The following is a 17,963-nucleotide window of genomic DNA, read 5'->3' as shown; positions in this document are numbered from 1 at the left end:
TTCTCCTCCTGGCTTCAGTCTTTCCCAGAATCAGGGTCTTTTCCAATGAGTCAGTTCTTCGCCTCAGGTGGCTATCAGGTAGGGTGTGGATGGGCGTTGCCAAATTGCTCTAGATATCGGCTGTATGATGAACATTTCTACCAGCAGCATCTGAGATTACCTGTTTCTGCAGGATCTCACCAAATTAATCTGTTATTAAACTTTTGGACTTTTTGCTCATCTTATGGATTGAAAAAGGCTACCTGAGTTGTTTCCATTTGCACATCTCAGAATGAGAAAAGTTGAGCATATTTTCACATATTGAAGAAATATATGGGTCTTCCCCCCCCCACCCCCCCATGAACTGTTCATATTCCTTTGCTGATTTTTCTTTTACGGCTATTGGTCTGTCTTTTCTGTTTCTAGGAGCTCTTTAAATCTTATGAAGATTGGTTCTTTGTATATAAAAACATGATATAAATTGCACATGTTTTTCCCATTTTGTCATTTGTCTTTTTACTTTGTTTAAAGCGATTTTGGCCAAGTAGAGATTTTTTGATCATAGGGTTGTCTGGACAAGTAAATTATATGTTACATAAAACAGCTAGAATGATGTCTGCTACCTGGTAGGCATTGAAAGGATGTTTTTTCCTTCCCTCCCCTCCATTCTGTGCTTTATCCAACTGTGCTCATTATCCTTCCTTAAATATGACCCATGCTTCCTGCCTTCATGTATTTTCTTATGTGGAATGTCTTCCTCTTCATTTTGGTCTGTGAAAATCCTACTCAACTCTTAAGCCCTAGCTCAAATGTCATGGTCTTTCTTACATCTGAACTCCTATACATCTGTAAGTCATCAGAGTTCACCTTGGATCCTAGTAATATGCACACATTTATCATGCTTTTCCTGAGCCTCAATTTCCTTTTCTATAAATTGGAGTTGCTGGGGAAAAGACTGATTTGTTCTTATTACAAAATAATACATGTTTACTGTAAAATTGTAAAAACAATTTTTTTTTTTTACTGAAAGACAGCTAAAAATATGGAAACATAAAGTTTACACATATACAGGCACTCTCATCTCCAAGGGGCAGCCACTGTTTACAGATCCTTCCAGACCTTTCCTATCCCCTTATAAATATCTGTAGGGGAGAAAGAGAATTTTTTCTTTTTTTTCAAACAAAAACCTGGAAGTATACTGTCCATATTATTCTGAAACTTACTTTCTTCATTCAGTAAAATAACATGGGATACCCTGGTGGCTCAGACGGTAAAGTGTCTGCCTGCAATGTGGGAGACCAGGGTTCGATCCCTGGGTTGGGAAGATCCCCTAGAGAAGGAAATGGCAACCCAATCCAGTACTCTTGCCTAGAAAATTCCATGGATGGAGGAGCCTGGTGGGCTACATTCTGCAACTTACTTTCTTCATTCAATAAAATAACATAAGGTGACACATTTAAAGCACCTGGCTCAGTGCTTTATCCATGGGAGCTATAACTATTCAATGCACCGTGTAGTGGTGTTTTAAGCTTTCTTTTGGCAGCAGAACATTTAGTAAACAAAATAGTATATGTGTGTTAGTCACTCAGTCATGTCCAACTCTTTGTGATCCTGTGCGCTGTAGCTCACAGGCTCTTCTGTCCATGGGATTTCCCAGGCAAGATAATGGAGTGAGTAGCCATTCCATGCTCCAGGGGATCTTCCTGACCCAGGGTTTGAACCCAGGTCTCCTGCGTTACAGACAGATTCTGGTCTGAGCCACCAGAGTGGAAGCCCCTTTGTAGAGTGGAGCCAAGCGTCCGGTGACAGTGGGTCAAGTGGAGGGCACAGAGTCCCTCACCCACTCGCCTCTCCATCACTGTTAGGAAGCCAGTGTGCTGGGTAGAATGTGAGTGCACCATGTTTACTGAGTGGCATTAATTTGGGTGTACACTGCCCAGGGAGTTCTCACTCAGCTCGGAAGATCCCAGCCAGCTGGGATTAGAAGGTTTTCTTCCCAAATAGGTTGAAAGAGCTCGAGCGTTCTCAGGCTGGAGCAAATCTTGGTGAATCTTGTAGCCCAGTGGATCCTGCTTGGTTCCATGCTGGTCTGTGATGGAGACCAGCATCTGTTTTTGTTGGTTCATGAAGAAATGAAAAAAAGCCAATGAGGTGAGATGTCCATGAAGTTAAGCTTATTCCCTGGAGAAGGGAAAGGCTACCCACTCCAGTATTCTGGCCTGGAGAATTCCATGGCCTTTACAGTCCATGGTCGCAAAGAGTTGGACACAACCAAGTGACTTTCACTTTCAAGCTTATTCAAATATTTCTTATTGCCATTGAAATATATTTTCTTTCATAAAATTCAGTTCAGTTCAGTTCAGTCTCTCAGTCGTGTCTGACTCTTTGCAACCCCATGAATCACAGCACGCCAGGCCTCCCTGTCCATCACCAACTCCTGGAGTTCACTGAGACTCACGTCCATCGAGTCAGTGATGCCATCCAGCCATCTCACCCTCTGTCGTCCCCTTCTCCTCCTGCCCCCAATCCCTCCCAGCATCAGTCTTTCCAATAAGTCAACTCTTTGCATGAGGTGGCCAAAGTACTGGAGTTTCAGCTTTAGCATCAGTCCTTCCAAAGAAATACCAGGGCTGATCTCCTTTAGAATGGACTGGTTGGATCTCCTTGCAGTCCAAGGGACTCTCAAGAGTCTTCTCCAACACCACAGTTCAAAAGCATCAATTCTTTGGCGCTCAGCCTTCTTCACAGTCCAACTCTCACATCCATACGTGACCACTGGAAAAACCATAGCCTTGACTAGACGGACCTTTGTTGGCAAAGTAATGTCTCTGCTTTTCAATATGCTATCTAGTTTGGTCATAACTTTCCTTCAAGGAGTAAGCGTCTTTTAATTTCATGGCTGCAGTCACCATCCACAGTGATTTTGGAGCCCAGAAAAATAAAGTCTGACACTGTTTCCACTGTTTCCCCATCTATTTCCCATGAAGTGATTGGACCAGATGCCATGATCTTCGTTTTCTGAATGTTGAGCTTTAAGCCAACTTTTTCACTCTCCACTTTCACTTTCATCAAGAGGCTTTTTAGTTCCTCTTCACTTTCTGCCATAAGGGTGGTGTCATCTGCATATCTGAGGTTATTGATATTTCTCCCGGCAATCTTGATTCCAGCTTGTGTTTCTTCCAGTCCAGCGTTTCTCATGATGTACTCTTCATAGAAGTTAAATAAGCAGGGTGACAATATACAGCCTTGACGTACTCCTTGTCCTGTTTGGAACCAGTCTGTTGTTCCATGTCCAGTTCTAACTGTTGCTTCCTGACCTGCAAATAGGTTTCTCAAGAGGCAGGTCAGGTGGTCTGGTATTCCCATCTCTTTCAGAATTTCCCACAGTTTACTGTGATCCACACATTCAAAGGCTTTGGCATAGTCAATAAAGCAGAAAGAGATGTTTTTCTGGAACTCTCTTGCTTTTTCCATGATCCAGCGGATGTTGGCAATTTGATCTCTGGTTCCTCTGCCTTTTCTAAAACCAGCTTGAACATCAGGAAGCTCATGGTTCACATATTGCTGAAGCCTGGCTTGGAGAATTTTGAGCATTACTTTACTAGCATGTGAGATGAGTGCAATTGTGGGGTAGTTTGAGCATTCTTTGGCATTGCCTTTCTTTGGGATTGGAATGAAAACTAACCTTTTCCAGTCCTGTGGCCACTGCTGAGTCTTCCAAATTTGCTGGCATATTGAGTGCAGCACTTTCACAGCATCGTCTTTCAGGATTTGAAATAGCTCAACTGGAATTCCATCACCTCCACTAGCTCTGTTCGTAGTGATGCTTTCTAAGGCCCACTTGACTTCACATTCCAGGATGTCTGGCTCTAGGTCAGTGATCACATTATCGTGATTATCTGGGTCGTGAAGATCTTTTTTGTACAGTTCTTCTGTATATTCTTGCCACCTCTTCTTGATATCTTCTGCTTCTGTCAGGTCCATACCATTTCTGTCCTTTATCGAGCCCATCTTTGCTGGTGGTAATAATTAGTAGTTGTGTGTGTGTCTTAATGTCTTACCTAAATAAAAAGTTGGCCAATTTATGTTGGTCCCCTAAATTTGTTTCAAAATTTTACTGATCCATGGAGTTCTGAAGTCCAGAGAGAGCTGTTTCAGTCCATCATGGCAACTTTGCCAGGACCTCCCTAGAGCAATCCCAGACAGACAGTCTTGTGCCAGGCAAGTCTGAGAACCACTATCCTATGATGAAACTGCAGCAGCTCTTCCAGGGCTGAGAGTGCACAGAACCACACCCTGCACAGCTGAGAGTGCCCAGTCCCCCCCATCCTGGGGACTGTAGTCTAAGGAAGTCCCTTTCTCAGTAACATTCTCACTTGCCTCATTGCCACCAGTCTCTGGGAGCCAGAATTGAACTGAGAACTCAAACTTGTTGTTGTTTAGTTGCTAAGTCACGTGCGACTCTTTGTGACCCCACAGACTGCAGCACGCCAGGCTTCTCTGTCCTCCACTGTCTCCTGGAGTTTGCTCAAATTCGTGTCTATTGTGTCAGTGATGATATCTAACCATCTCATCTTCTGCTGCTTCCTTCTCCTTTTGCCTTCAATCTTTCCCAGCACCAGGATTTCTTTTTCCAATGAGTCAGTTCTTTGCATCAGGTGGCCAAAGTTGGAGCTTCAACTTCAGCATCAGTCCTTCCAATGAATATTTAGGGTTGATTTCCTTTAGGATTGGCAGGTTTGATCTCCTTGAAGTTCAAGGGACTTTCAAGAGCCTTCTCCAGCACGATGGTTTGAAGGAATCAATTCTTCAGCACTCAGCCTTCTTTATGGTCCAATTCTCACATCCATACATGACTACTGGAAAAACCATAGCTTTGACTATACGGACCTTTGTCGGCAAAGTGATTTTTCTGCTTTTTAATATGCTGTCAAGGTTCGTCATAGCTTTCCTTCCAAGGAATAGGTGCCTCTGAATTTCATGGCTGCAGTCACCATCCGCAATGATTTTCAAGCCCAAGAAAAGAAAACATGTCAGTTTCCACTTTTTCTCTTTCTATTTGCCATGTAGTGATGGGACTGGATGCGATGATCTTAGTTTTTTGAATGTTGAATTTCAAGCCAGCTTTTTCATCCTCCTCTTTCACCCTCATCAAGAGGCTCTTTAGTTCCTCTTCACTTTCTGCCATTAGAGAGGTATCATCTGCATATCTGAGGTTGTTGATCTTTCTCCCAGGTCGCCTCCCTCCCTGCCCACCTCCACAGGCTGGGCTGGGGCTTATGAAGGGAGATCATGGTCTCCTTCTAGGGGTGCTTTCAGCATAAGACATAGGACCTATGAAAGATCCAAGGCTTGCTCCTTGGCTGTGAGCCTCTCAGAAGACTTTGATTTCTGTCATTTAACTCAAAGTTCCCATCACAGCAGTAGATGACAATAGATTGAGCTCAGAAGGCTGTGGTTGTTAAAAATGTGTTGTCACCAGATTAGTCACTTGGCCCTTTGTGTGTAAGAATGCTTGGAGAGTGTAACAAGATATTTGGGGTGTCTTTTATTCCCCTTAGATGGAGAAGAATTTTTGGTGGTTTGGGGAGAGATATTTTGTCTGAACTGTAGCTAGCACTTTTTTTTCTTTGTTCATGTGATAATTCTGACATAGTTTTCGACTTGTGACCACTTATGTATATTTACAAAGCAATCACATGGTCTCAGTGTTTCTCTTGGTCCTCACCACAGCCCGGTGAGGTGGGTGTCACCCTTCTTGTTTTAGTGACCGCTCACGTGGGCGGTGGAACTGACATCTGCCTAGCCCAAATCCTATCCTCTCTCCTCTGTATAGACAGGTCTTTCTATGACTAGGGATTTTTTTTTTTCCCCCTTCTCTGCAAAGTTGAACCATTGGCCCTAAAGCGATTTGAACTCAGGATTCTTGCGGTCCTTAGCATTGAGTTCCAATTAGAGAAACAAGTGATGGCCACAATAACAACGGTGACCGCAAACTTCCAAGAAAGGACCCTTTGAGTTTTCCACCTCGACCAGATTGGAGAGCTCTCTGTCAGCAGTGTCAAGTTCAGAAATGTCCCAGGTGGTGTGGGCAGAACCTGAACTACTGCGTCCGCTTCCCGGGGTGCTCTGCGGTGCTGACACTTTGTTGAGCCGTGGTACCAGCCTAATGCCACAAGGAGGAGACTCCTGCTGACCCACCAACCCACTTACCTCTCACTCTTTAGTGAACTCTTTTAAGCCACTGGAAGGCTTGTGTTTTCTGCTGCAGTTAATTGTGCTGACTTTCTTCTGTGAGTGAAGAGCAGGTACTCCCAGTTCTGGTCTATGACAGCTTCCAGAGCTTCCGGGGTGGCGAACGGGCCCTCTCTCCCATCCCAGCTCTCAAACCTGGGGAGCAGGCTGAAGCCTGACCGGGCCTCTCAGTGTGAGGACGGCGGTTGGTCGCCCTGAGGAAGAGCAGCACTGAAGCTCACGGGAGCCAAGTCTTAGACCAACAGGGCAGGGGGAGGGCTGGAAGGTGTCAGACTCTGAGCCCTGTCCGGGTAGGGCTTCAGCCAGGAAAGGAGGAGAGGGGGATTGCTCATGGCCTGGACCCCTGGGGCCAACACACCTGGAGTTGGGATGGTGGAGGGAGAGGGGCCCAGGACCTTATGCTGCTTGGGCAGGGAATCCAGTGGAAAGCCTAGGGGTGGGACCTGCTGGAGGAAAGCGCACCCCCAAGGCGAGTGCAGAGGCTTCTTGGCTGAGCTTCTGTTGTGGTCTGGGCTGCCTTATTGGGTAGCACAGGGATCTAGCTGCCCTGGGTTGGAGTCCTGGGGTCTGATTTACTGTTGTATAATCTTGGGCAGGTAATTACTCTCTCAGCTTCAGAGTCTACAATGCGCTTATACCCACCACAGTCCAGACACTGTGGTGTATACAGTGGTTCGTACACATCGTGACAGTGACAGAGTAGTGACCGCGGAGGCTGCCTTGTAGAATGGCCTGCCTAATGACAGATGCGTAAAGAACGCTCAGATTTATGAGACCGACAGCTCAAATTCCTCAGACACCAGAGATGTGAGCTGAAAATTTTCACAAGTGTTAAATAGATGTGTGAAAAAATTCAACCTCAGAAATTACAAAAAGGGAGCTAAGGTAACACTGCAGTGTCATTTACAATGATTATTACTGATTTATGAAAAATTAATAATATGTTATGCTGGTGAGGCTGCAGTCTAAATGGTACATGTATACATTTTGATGCAGCTTTTTGGGAGCATTATCTCCAGTGTATACCTACAGCCATAAATGTTTCTAATTTTTGGAATTAATTGCATTCTAGTCTGTGGAATTAAGCCTAAAATAATCAGATCAGATCAGATCAGTCACTCAGTCGTGTCTGACTCTTTGCGACCCCATGAATCACAGCACGCCAGGCCTCCCTGTCCATCACCAACTCCTGGAGTTCACTCAGACTCACGTCCATCGAGTCAGTGATGCCATCCAGCCATCTCATCCTCTGTCATCCCCTTCTCCTCTTGCCCCCAATCCCTCCCAGCATCACAGTCTTTTCCAATGAGTCAACTCTTCGCATCAGGTGGCCAAAGTAACGGAGTTTCAGCTTCAGCATCATTCCCTCCAAAGAAATCCCAGGGCTGATCTCCTTTAGAATGGACTGGTTGGATCTCCTTGCAGTCCAAGGGACTCTCAAGAGTCTTCTCCAACACCACAGTTCAAAAGCATCAATTCTTCAGTGCTCAGCCTTCTTCACAGTCCAACTCTCACATCCATACATGACCACAGGAAAAACCATAGCCTAAAATAATAATCATTTTCAAAATATTTCTTATGAGAAATTTTCAAACATACAGAATAAAAATTAGTTTAATGAACCCCCATACTAAAAGAATATTTTAAATATTTGTTTATTTGGCTGTGCCAAGTCTTAGTTGCAGCATGTGGAATCTTCATTGCCACATGCAGTATCTAATTCCCTGACCAAGGATTGAACCCAGGCCCCCTGCATTGGGAGCATGGAGTCTTAACCACTGGACCAACAGGAAGTCCCCTAAAAGAATATGTTAACTGAAGGAAAAAAGCCATATGAGTCAGGATGTCCACAGTTGAAAATGTAAAACAAAATAGGTAATAGAATGAATGCATTGTGATTCATCTTCATATAGACTATCATGTAGCAATTAAGACGATAAATGTGAAAACTGTAGAATTGTATCAAGTACCACCTAATATTAATCAGAGTTTAAATGATCTCTACAGATAATGACAATAGCATTTAAAGGCTATCTACAGACAATGACAATAGGTGGGGAGCCTCCTTCTCCCCACCGTTGCTTCCCCGCTTCACTCTCACAATGACAATGATATCTACAGATAATGACAATATACTTAAGCAGAGGTTGATAGGAAATATGCCAAAGTATTTTCTGTGTTGAGGTGGAGGGTGATGAATTCAATTCTTTCTCCTTGAATATTGTTGTTATATTAGTTTAACAATAATCAAGGGGATAGTCAGGTTTTCTTCCCTGAATCAATCTGTGAACATGTATTTGCTGGGCACCTATTCCACAAGCAATTTGTAAGCATGATAGGTTGTATTAATAAGAGATAAGGGGGTGCTTCCCTGGCAGTCCAATGGTTAAGATCCTGCACTTCCACTGCAGGGAACGCAGGTTTGCTACTTGGTTGGGGAGCTAAGATCACACATGTCGCATGGTGCGGCTAAAATAAATAAATAAAATATAACAGTTTATGTGTCAAGGTTCATCGCTCATCATTCTTTAAAAAAAAAAAAAAGATGCGGCGAGGACAGGCACTGGGCCCGGTTTTAGGGCGGAGGCCGGTCCATAGGAGTCTCAAACTCTACAAATGTCAGAGCTACATGAGACCAGTCTAACACCTTCATTTTGCAGTCAAGGGCCTTGAGGCCCAGGGAGGCTAAGTGACTTGTCCAGAATACCCAGCCAAAGCCTGGCAGTCCCACACAAAGGTGGGCATTCCCACCGAACCAGCCAGCTGGCCTGGACCCTTTCTCCCTGTCTCGGGGCACCTCCATTTTCCTGGAGTTGGTGAGAAGGCAGCCAAGTAGAGAACACTCTCCCAGTGAGGAGGCAGGGGCTGGATGTCCTGAACTGGAAGGGCACAGGGATGCTGCCCCCAGGATGCCAACCTCATGCCTTGCTTGTCTCCCCAGGACCCTGAGTGGGCTCAGCCAGACCCGCTCCTCCCAGCAGCATGTGGGGCTGTCCCAGACCACCCGACTTTATCCAGCCCCTGCGGCCAGTGGCCAGCTGACCTCCAATGCCCTGCCCATGGGGCCAGGTCCTGAGCGGAGGGATGGTGCCCCACAGGCAGCATATCTGGACCGCCCGTCATCCTCCTGGGGTAAGGATGCCCTGTCTCCGGGTCCTCATAGAGCCTCCTTCTCCCCACCACTGCTTCCCCGCTTCACTCTCTCAGAAAGGCTGAGTTGTCACCCTGTCCCTCATCCTTTCAGCCAAAAAACAGTTGTCAAGCACCTGCTTTGTGCCAGGCTCCAGGGGTCCCAAGCCAGCTGTTAGAGAGACTGTGCCCCCTTGAGACACTTAGACCTTAACTTGTCCTTTTCCGCTCCATCTGTCACCTGTCCTGCCTTTGCGTTCTTCGTATCCAGCTGTGAACCTCACCTCCCCGTCCCCAGTCCTTCCCCTTCATCCTCTCTGCAAAGCCCGAGCCTCCTGGACCAATCTGACCAGTTGCTTCCTTAGCACCTACAGCGGGACCTCTGCTTCCCAGAGGAGAGAACCGAGCGCCCCTCAGGATTCCACCTTCGCACATTCTTGGTCGCTGCTCAGCAATCCTTCCTGGGGTGCCTGGACACTTTGTCTCTCTCATTCCTCAGAGCAGCCTCTCCAAGAGGCCCCCACCTTCCCCCGCCCCATCCCACGGCCATGCTTCTGACTCCCCAGAGTCCTCATCTTCCTGCCCCCATATGTGCCCCCCCATGCCATGCACGTCATTCCCTTGCCTAAACCCGTGCCTGAGCTGACTGCCTTTCTTTGTTTCCCATTTTTAAAGTTGAGGGGAAATTCACATAATGTAACATTAACCATTTTAAAGGGTACACCTCCATGGTTTTCAGGATATCCACAATTTTATGCAGCCACCACCACCTCTGTCTAATTACAGAACATTGCCATAACTCCAGAAAGAAGCCCCATGCCCGTTAAGCAGTCACTGTCTTCCCCCCCACCCCACCCTCTCGCTGTCCTTAAAGATTTGCCAACCGTGGGCATTTCGTGTAAACAGGATCTTTTTGTGTGGCCTTTTGTGTCTGGCTCCATCAGTTGGTATAGTGTTTTCAAGGTGGATCGGTGTTGCGGACAACATGCATGAGTGATCTTTCTTGCCATCTTGAAAAGGAAGCGCCCCTCCTCTTGTCTAAGGCATATGCCACTGTTTCTTGACTTCGCTGGACTTCTAGGCTGTCACTTGGCCTCCCCCCACCCTGGTTCTCCTCCCCCTTCGAACTGGACCACCCTCAGCCCTTCCCCTGCAGCATATACAGTTGCTTATAAATCTCCCATTCTTTCTCTCTCTCATAAACACACACACACACACACACACACAAGGTTATTTTCCTCTGTCACAGTCAAGTCTATACAGACCTTTTATAGTTCCCTTCTCAGCCCCTATGCCTCCTGGCTTCCCTCCCCGGCCCCCAGGATGGAATGAATACCCTTGCTTTGTACATCTGCTGTCACCGCTCACGTTGAATGAAGCACCCTCCTCTTACTCTGCCACAGTGACCTCCCAACCGCTCATCCTGCCTCCCCAATCACCTGTGCACCCCAGCTGGGAGGACATAACACCCCCACTCCCCTTTGACCTCTCCGTGAAAACTGTCAATGATTTCCCACCACCAGCTGGATAAAGTGCCCTATGCTCGTTCTGGCCCTTAGGGCCTCCAAAACCTGACTCTCATCGTTCTTTCAGGCATTCTCTTGGAAAACTGTCTACGCTGGCAAGTCTGAGCTACATTCTGTTCTCTGCACTGGGGTTCAGAGCCCAGCTGCCTCCCTTGCCAGCTGTGTGACATGGGATACAATCCATCCCTCACTGAGCCTCAGTTTCCTTACCTGTCAGATGGGAATGCTAACTGGGATCTAGGAACATGGCCAATATTCAACCACCTTAACCTACAAAGATGGCAATTTCTAATGGTTCTACCTAAAATAAGACTCCAGAGGGTTGAGAGTGGTTGTGCATGAAGCCCGAACTCAGTTGCTGGCCTGTCGGCATCACTCAGGAGATGTTGGACCGTGAGCTGTTACCCTGCCCACACTATGTGACCTTGCATCCAGGAGGGACTTAGCAAATGCCCTTGGGATGGGTTCAAGCCAGTCCCATGTGGGCCTTTCTAGCCATCCTCTGGAGGTCACAGCTGTGCCTCTCAGCCCTGCCCCCTGGACCCAAGCCCTCTCTCTGCAGGGCTGAATCTCACGGAGAAAATCAAGAAGATCAAGATCGTCTTCACTCCCACCATCTGCAAGCAGACCTGTGCCCGTGGGCGCTGTGCCAACAGCTGCGAGCGTGGCGACACCACTACCCTGTACAGCCAGAGCGGCCACGGGCATGACCCCAAGTCTGGATTCCGCATCTGTGAGTCCATTCCCAGCTCAGAAGGTTCCTGGCTGGCCCTGGGGGTGGGTATGGGGGTGGGGGCCGGGGTGGGGGTTTGTGGAGAGGCAGTTGGTCAGAGGGACCGGCCTGCCTTGGCCTGGAGCCCAGATCTTCTGCAGAAAGGAAGTCCGGAGCTCTCCTACTGTGGCTCTTGTGAGCTGTCTGGGATCACACAATGCTGAGTCCTCACCCAGCTCTATCACATGTGACTCGGCAGGTCACACAACCTCTCTGAGTCCCAGTTTCCTCATAGAAGGCGAAGGAGTAAATAGGGCCACTCCCCTCACCATCCTCCTGGTCACCATGGGGCTCAGGAAAGGCAAGGCCTAGTTATTATCCATCCTCCTTCACTCCCAGGCCTCTTGGAAAGTCCCTGCATTTCCGAGGGGACTGGGTTCCGGAAGCCATCAGACTTGGGGGCCCGGTCACCCCCCTCCCCCCACCCCGCTGGCCCACATAGTAGGTGCTGCTGTACGCTTCCGCCGCCAGTCACCCTGAGGTCGGTGTTGTAGATTTTTGCCAGATCCCCTGCCTGAACGGGGGCCGCTGCATCGGCAGGGACGAGTGCTGGTGCCCCGCCAACTCTACCGGGAAGTTCTGCCACCTGCCCGCCCCTAGGCTGGACCAGGAGCCTCCAGAGAGGGGCCCCCGCCACAGGGCCCCGCTGGAGGGCCCCTTGAAGCAGTCCACCTTCACACTGCCTCTCTCCAACCAGCTGGGTGAGTGTGGGGCTGGGGAACCACGTGGGGTGGGTGCTGGCATCCTGATAGAGGAGATGGGAAACTGAGTCTCCAGCACTTCCTTCTCCTCCATCCTCAGGGCCCAGTTTCATTCCTTAAATTTTTCTCTGCCTTTCCTTCTGAGTTCATCAATTTATTTATTTATATGTTTTTTGCCCTTACCCTCTACTGGGTGCTATGAGTAAGACAAAAGAATCTAAGGGTAGGATCCTGACTTTAAGGAACCCATGGGTCCTGGACAGGAGAGGGAAGATGCCTCTATTATTAGGTGCCAAATAAAGGGTACCAAAAAATACAGAATTTTGTAGATCAGGAGAGAGACCCAAGAGTGTTCTGGGAAGGCTGCCTGGAGGAGGTGGACTTCATTTAGGCCTTAAACAATGGGTTGGTTTTGGTTAAGCAGAGGGGAGTGGGAGGGCTTCCAGGGCAAAGGGACTAGTCTGAACAAAGGCATGGGGTGGGAACCACGGAGGGTTGGTTGGGCTGGAGCCCAAAGGCTGTGCAGGATCCTGGGAGGAGGTGGAATCAGGAAGGTACTTTGGAAGTTGGTAACGAAGGTTCTTCATAGGAAGGTGTGGAATGAAGGAGTCTGTGCTTTGTCCTATCCTCCCTGAGAAATTCTTCTGGGGTTTGGGTAGAGAGTGAAGAAAAGGAGGAGATCTGGGGAGACACACAGAGGCCCACCTGGCCTGACGGTGGGCTGATGCCACTCCTTGGAGGGTGGGGCCCTGTGTCCCCGCCTCTGACCCCAGCCCCTGTGCCCAGCCTCGGTGAACCCCTCCTTGGTGAACGTGCACATCCGCCACCCGCCTGAGGCCTCGGTGCAGATCCACCAGGTGGCTCGGGTGCGAGGCGAGGCCGAGGAGGCCCCGGAGGAGAACAGCGTGGAGACCAGACCATCGCCCCGGCTCCCCGCCGGCCCCGGCCCCGGCCGCTGGGACAGCAACCGCATCCCCGCCCGGTCCGGAGAAGCTCCCCGGCTACCTCCCCCAGTGGTGCCCAGGACTCCGGCCCTTCTGGGCCGATGCTACCTAAGCACTTTAAACGGACAGGTGAGATCGCAGCTCCAGCCCCAGCCCCGGGGGCTTTGAGACAGTAACTGCTCCCCGCAGTGCCCCTTCTCCTTCTCTCTCCTGCTTGTTCTTAGAGAATATGGGAGTCTGCAGGGTCTCCCATTTCCCAGATGGGAAAAACTCAGAGCATAAAATTGCCATGAGTGTTGAGAGGTTGGGCAAGCCAAGCCGGGCTCCAATGGGTACCTGTCAGTGCCAGGCACATAGAAGAGGACCCAAGAGAGGCCCCCTCTGCAGGGGAATAGGGGTCCTCGGGTCCCAGCAAATCCTGAGCTCTGCTGGAGCTGAGTATAGGACCCGCGGGGCGTGGATAGAGGGGCTGTTAGATCTGGCAAGGAGTTTGGAGAGTTGAGTCACAGAGATGTAAAATCAGCAAATGCAGGTTAAACCCCAAAGCCTTGGGCATGTGAAGATAAAAGACAATTCCCTCTTTCGCTGACGGGATCCGCAGTCAGTGATGGGAAATCAAGCGAACTTTTCTGAGACCAGGCACCTAAAGACAGGGGCTAAGCCAGACTCAGGATGGTTTTCCTAGGGTTGCAGTTTGGCATTTCCAGAAACCCCTCCCAAGGTTAGGGAGCTGGAGCAGGTGGGGAGTAGCTCAAGGATAGGATCCTGGGTCCCTGGAGCTTCTCAACTGCAGTGTTGCTGAGCATGGGCCCTGCTCGTGGGAGGTGGTCCTGGCATTCTCTGGAGTTTGATGGAGGAAAGCCCATCCTTCAGGACCCCTGTGTCTTTGGACTGGGGGCATGGATGGGGGGCAGTTTGCAGACCTCACAGAGAAGATCTTGTCTGGGTGTGCCACTGCCACCCCGTCCCCTAAGTTTAGTGTCTGGCAGGGTGGACCTCGGGTTTCTCTACTTCCTTCTGGGACAACGCCTCCCCTCCCCTCCCCTCCCTGGGGTGGGGGCATTCTCTGGCAGTATGTGAGGGGTGAACTCATGACTCAGGCTCTCCTGGGACATCTCTGTGTGGGAGAGGGAAGCAGGTGACAAGTGCCCATGGTCCTTTTTTTTCCAGTGTGCCAATCCCCTGCCGGAGCTGACGGCCCACGAGGACTGCTGCGGCAGTGTGGGGGCCTTCTGGGGGGTGACCTCCTGTGCCCCGTGTCCACCCAGACCAGGTGAGTGCTGGGTGCCAGGCTCCAGGGTTGTGAACAAAGCTCTCCCAGGGCCTGGCCTCTGCAGCAGACACCCCTCCCCAACACACACACCCCGCCCTGCGTCTCCCACCAGGGTCTCAGAGGCCAGGCCCGTAGAAAAGGCTGGTAAACTGGGCAGGCTCTCCAGGTCTGCTTCCGACTGGCGGCAGAAGCTCCTGACAGCTCAGACCTGCAGCCGGGTGAGCGTGGCCTGCCTGCTCCATCTGATGGCCTGAAAGAGGTTACTGCCTTTCACCAGTTGTTCTCACTCAGATTTTAGGAATCCCATCCCAGGCTGGGCCCCCTGGTAAACCCCTCAACCCCCTCCCCAGAGGCCCCGAGGTTTTTGATTTAGAGAGTCAATGTTTCCTTCATTCTCTCCTCCTCACCTCCTGCTTCCTATCTCCCAGTCTTTAAATCTGGGTTGGGTACCTGCCCCAGAATATCCTGGGCCTTGGGGTATGGGAAACTCCGCTTCCCACCCTCTTTCCAGTGATGAGAAAGCCTAACGTATTCATTCATTCATTCAGTCAGTCAGTCAGCAAATACTCACCAGGTGCCTCGTGTACTCTGAGCCCTGAGAATTCAGGAATGCTGCTCTCATAGGCATTGCTCTTAAAGTTGGGAGGCGGGTGACAAGGTTCCTGTGCCTGACTATGGCTCCTGCCCACTCAGCCTGTCTTCCCCTCCCCGCCCCATGCAGGTCTCCCTCCTAGGTCTGGGCCCAGGCCTGGCAGGTATTTCTTTTGCCTGTCAGCAGTCGACTTGGTGAGTCAGATTTGTGGGGGGCCTGGCCCAAGCCCAAAGGTGGGAGCGGCAGGACTGTTCCTTACTTCAGACTCGCCTGTGGAGCAGTGATCATATTTTCCAGACTAAAAAAAAATGTGGACAGTTTGACAGTGTGATAAACTCTTTGGTGAAGCAGCACAGGGTAGTATTTAGCTTTCAGGCCTGAGTGTCCAACACACGATGGGTACCAGTCCCAGCTCTTACCTGCTGAGCTCTATCTGCCTCGTCTCCGATCTGTGAAGTGGAGACAGGAACAGTGCCAGCCTCATGGGGCCGCTGTCAAGAGTCAGTGAGATGGTGCCTGTACCTACCATTAGGGCATTTCATGGTGCAGTTGCTCAGTCGTGTCCGACTCTTTGTGACTCCATAGACTGGGGCCTACCAGGCTCCTCTGTCCATGGGATTTTCCAGGCAATAGTACTGGAGTGGATTGCCATTTCCTTCTCCAGCGGATCTTCCTAACCCAGGGCTCGAACCCGGGTCTCCTGCATTGTAGACAGACGCTTTACCGTCTGAGCCACCAGGGAAGTCAAACTGTTAGAAAGTATCCCTCCAAAAAGGGTAAAGGGACTGGCCCCGAGGCTTGGTGGGGAAGTGTATGGAACTGCTCAGCATCTCCCCCTGCAGGCCAGAGATGTTTTCACCACTTTTCTTCCTCCTGGTCAGACCCACCCTTGAGACTTCCTCATACCACACTCTATTCAGCCAACACTGATGAAGTACCCACAGTGTGCAGCCCTGACCAAACAGTGAAGAACAGGTAGAAACAGTGCCGCCCCTCTCAAGCGTACAGTCTGGTGGTGGAGCGGGGTTGCAGACAGCAGAGCTGGGGCCGTGGATAGCTCCTGCAGCACTTTTGTGCAAATGAGTGAAAGGTGCCCCTTCCACGTGTTCAGAATAGTCTTTATAATTAGACAAGTGCAGGATGCCAATGATTCTGTCAGATGGCATCCTTCTGTGCAGTGTGCAGCCTGCACATCCGTACACTGTGGGCTAGGAGGTCCTTCCTCAAACTGGTGGATCAGGGAAGGCCTTTGTAGGAGGTGACATCCAGGATGAGGTCTAAAGAATTATTAGAGTAAGCCAAAGAGGTGGGGAAGTTCCTAATAACCCAAGAAAATGGCATAGGCCGGCGAGATCAAGCGCGTGAGAACATTTCCTGGAGCAGAACACGCCCAGGGCTGAGGCCTCACCCCCTCCCTGCACCAGGTGGTGCCTCTGAACACCACCTCCCTGACTGTGTTCAGCACATCTCAGCAAGCTGGGCACCAGGGTGCAGACCCTGGAATGTTAAGCATTCCCCATACTGAGCAAGAAATTACAAAGACAGGGCAATGTCAACATTTAAAATGTGGTAAAGTGCAGTTGGGCATTGTGGAGAGAAGGGGCAGGACGCTGGGGAACCTTGTTTGTATTGACAGGGTGCCAGACAGCTCCAAGCCCAAGCCTGGGGAGCCGGGGTGAGGAGTGTTTCTTTAAGTAGGCAAGACAGGCAAACTACTGTGCAAGACTCAGGAAAAAGAAGGTGAGCGGCTGGGGTGGGTTTGGGAATGGTTGGCAAGACAGGCATGACTCCTGTGTTCTAGAATGTTCTCAGCCCTGGTGGCTTTGCCCCTCTGAACCTCTACTTCTCTTCTGATAAAAACACTACTGTACCCTTCAGGGAAGGGCTTTGTTGCTCCCAACAAGGTAGTCTAATAGAATCAGGGGGTGAGGGAAGTAATAAAGCCAGAAGCTGGGGTGGGGGAGGAGTCACGTGTGACTTCATACTTTCCCTAAATCACCTTTGACTCCTGAGGCTGTACAGGACGGTTGAAGAAGGTCCCTGCAGAATACTGCTATTTGTGACATGGGAAAGGACTGCCTTGATGCTCAGTTACATGGCTCAGACAAATCTCTTTTCTTCCAAAAAAAAAAAAAATTCCTCAATGTCTTCTTTCTCAAGGAAGCAGCTCAGGGAGTCAATCGAGGCCAGCCTCTGGTCCCCCGACCCTTTCTCCCTTCACTCTGAGTGGCAGATGCAGCTGACCTGCCACGACCTGGCCTGAGCCACATCTTCCTGACCCTTGGGCAGTTATCAGAGGTCCTGGCTCAAGAGCTGTGGCCGTTTGCCCCACCAGGGTCTGGAGAGCACACAGCCCTCAAAAGCCACTTTGATTGAGGCCACATTTTTGAGTTTTCACCCGAGAAAGACAGACATCTGTGTTGACTGGAAAGTTGGCCACTGCCCCATCTGGCTTGGCACTGGCCCCTTTGCTGCGGCAGGCGGGGCTGGCACACGGCACGCGGCCCGCAGTGGTGGGCCCCAGCTGTTTGCCATGAGACCATGTCTCCATCTGCCTGGTGTGGGATGAGTTCACCTCGGAACCCAGGCCCCTCTCTGTATCTCCAGGGAGAGCCGATTCTCTTGCTCTGCCCCTTCAAGGAATTATACGACTTTCCCTCTGAAAAAGCAATCATAGCTGCCAGTTACTGAATTTTTACACTATGCTGTGCTTTCACGTGCGTTATCTCACTTCACTGTCGTGACCACCTGCAAGCTAAGGATCTTTATCCCCATTTGTTGGGGGAGAAAAA

The 17,963-nt window shown here is 49.9% G+C and overlaps 1 protein-coding gene across 4 annotated transcripts in view; it reads left to right on the top strand.

Moving 5' to 3' along the window:
• LTBP2 (latent transforming growth factor beta binding protein 2) overlaps positions 1-17,963 on the top strand; it is a 110,113-nt gene that overhangs the window by 46,362 nt on the left and 45,788 nt on the right. For all 4 annotated transcript variants that reach the window (XM_059890222.1, XM_059890225.1, XM_059890224.1 and 1 more), the window contains 5 exon segments: positions 9,176-9,366; positions 11,452-11,622; positions 12,156-12,362; positions 13,149-13,435; positions 14,477-14,579. In XM_059890222.1, coding sequence (XP_059746205.1) covers positions 9,176-9,366; positions 11,452-11,622; positions 12,156-12,362; positions 13,149-13,435; positions 14,477-14,579 — 959 coding nt within the window.

Source organism: Bos taurus, chromosome 10, assembly GCF_002263795.3.
Source record: "Bos taurus isolate L1 Dominette 01449 registration number 42190680 breed Hereford chromosome 10, ARS-UCD2.0, whole genome shotgun sequence".
Classification (NCBI taxonomy): Eukaryota; Metazoa; Chordata; class Mammalia; order Artiodactyla; family Bovidae; genus Bos; species Bos taurus.
Note: the sequence above shows the minus strand (reverse complement) of the source record. Positions and strands in the feature narration are given on the sequence as shown.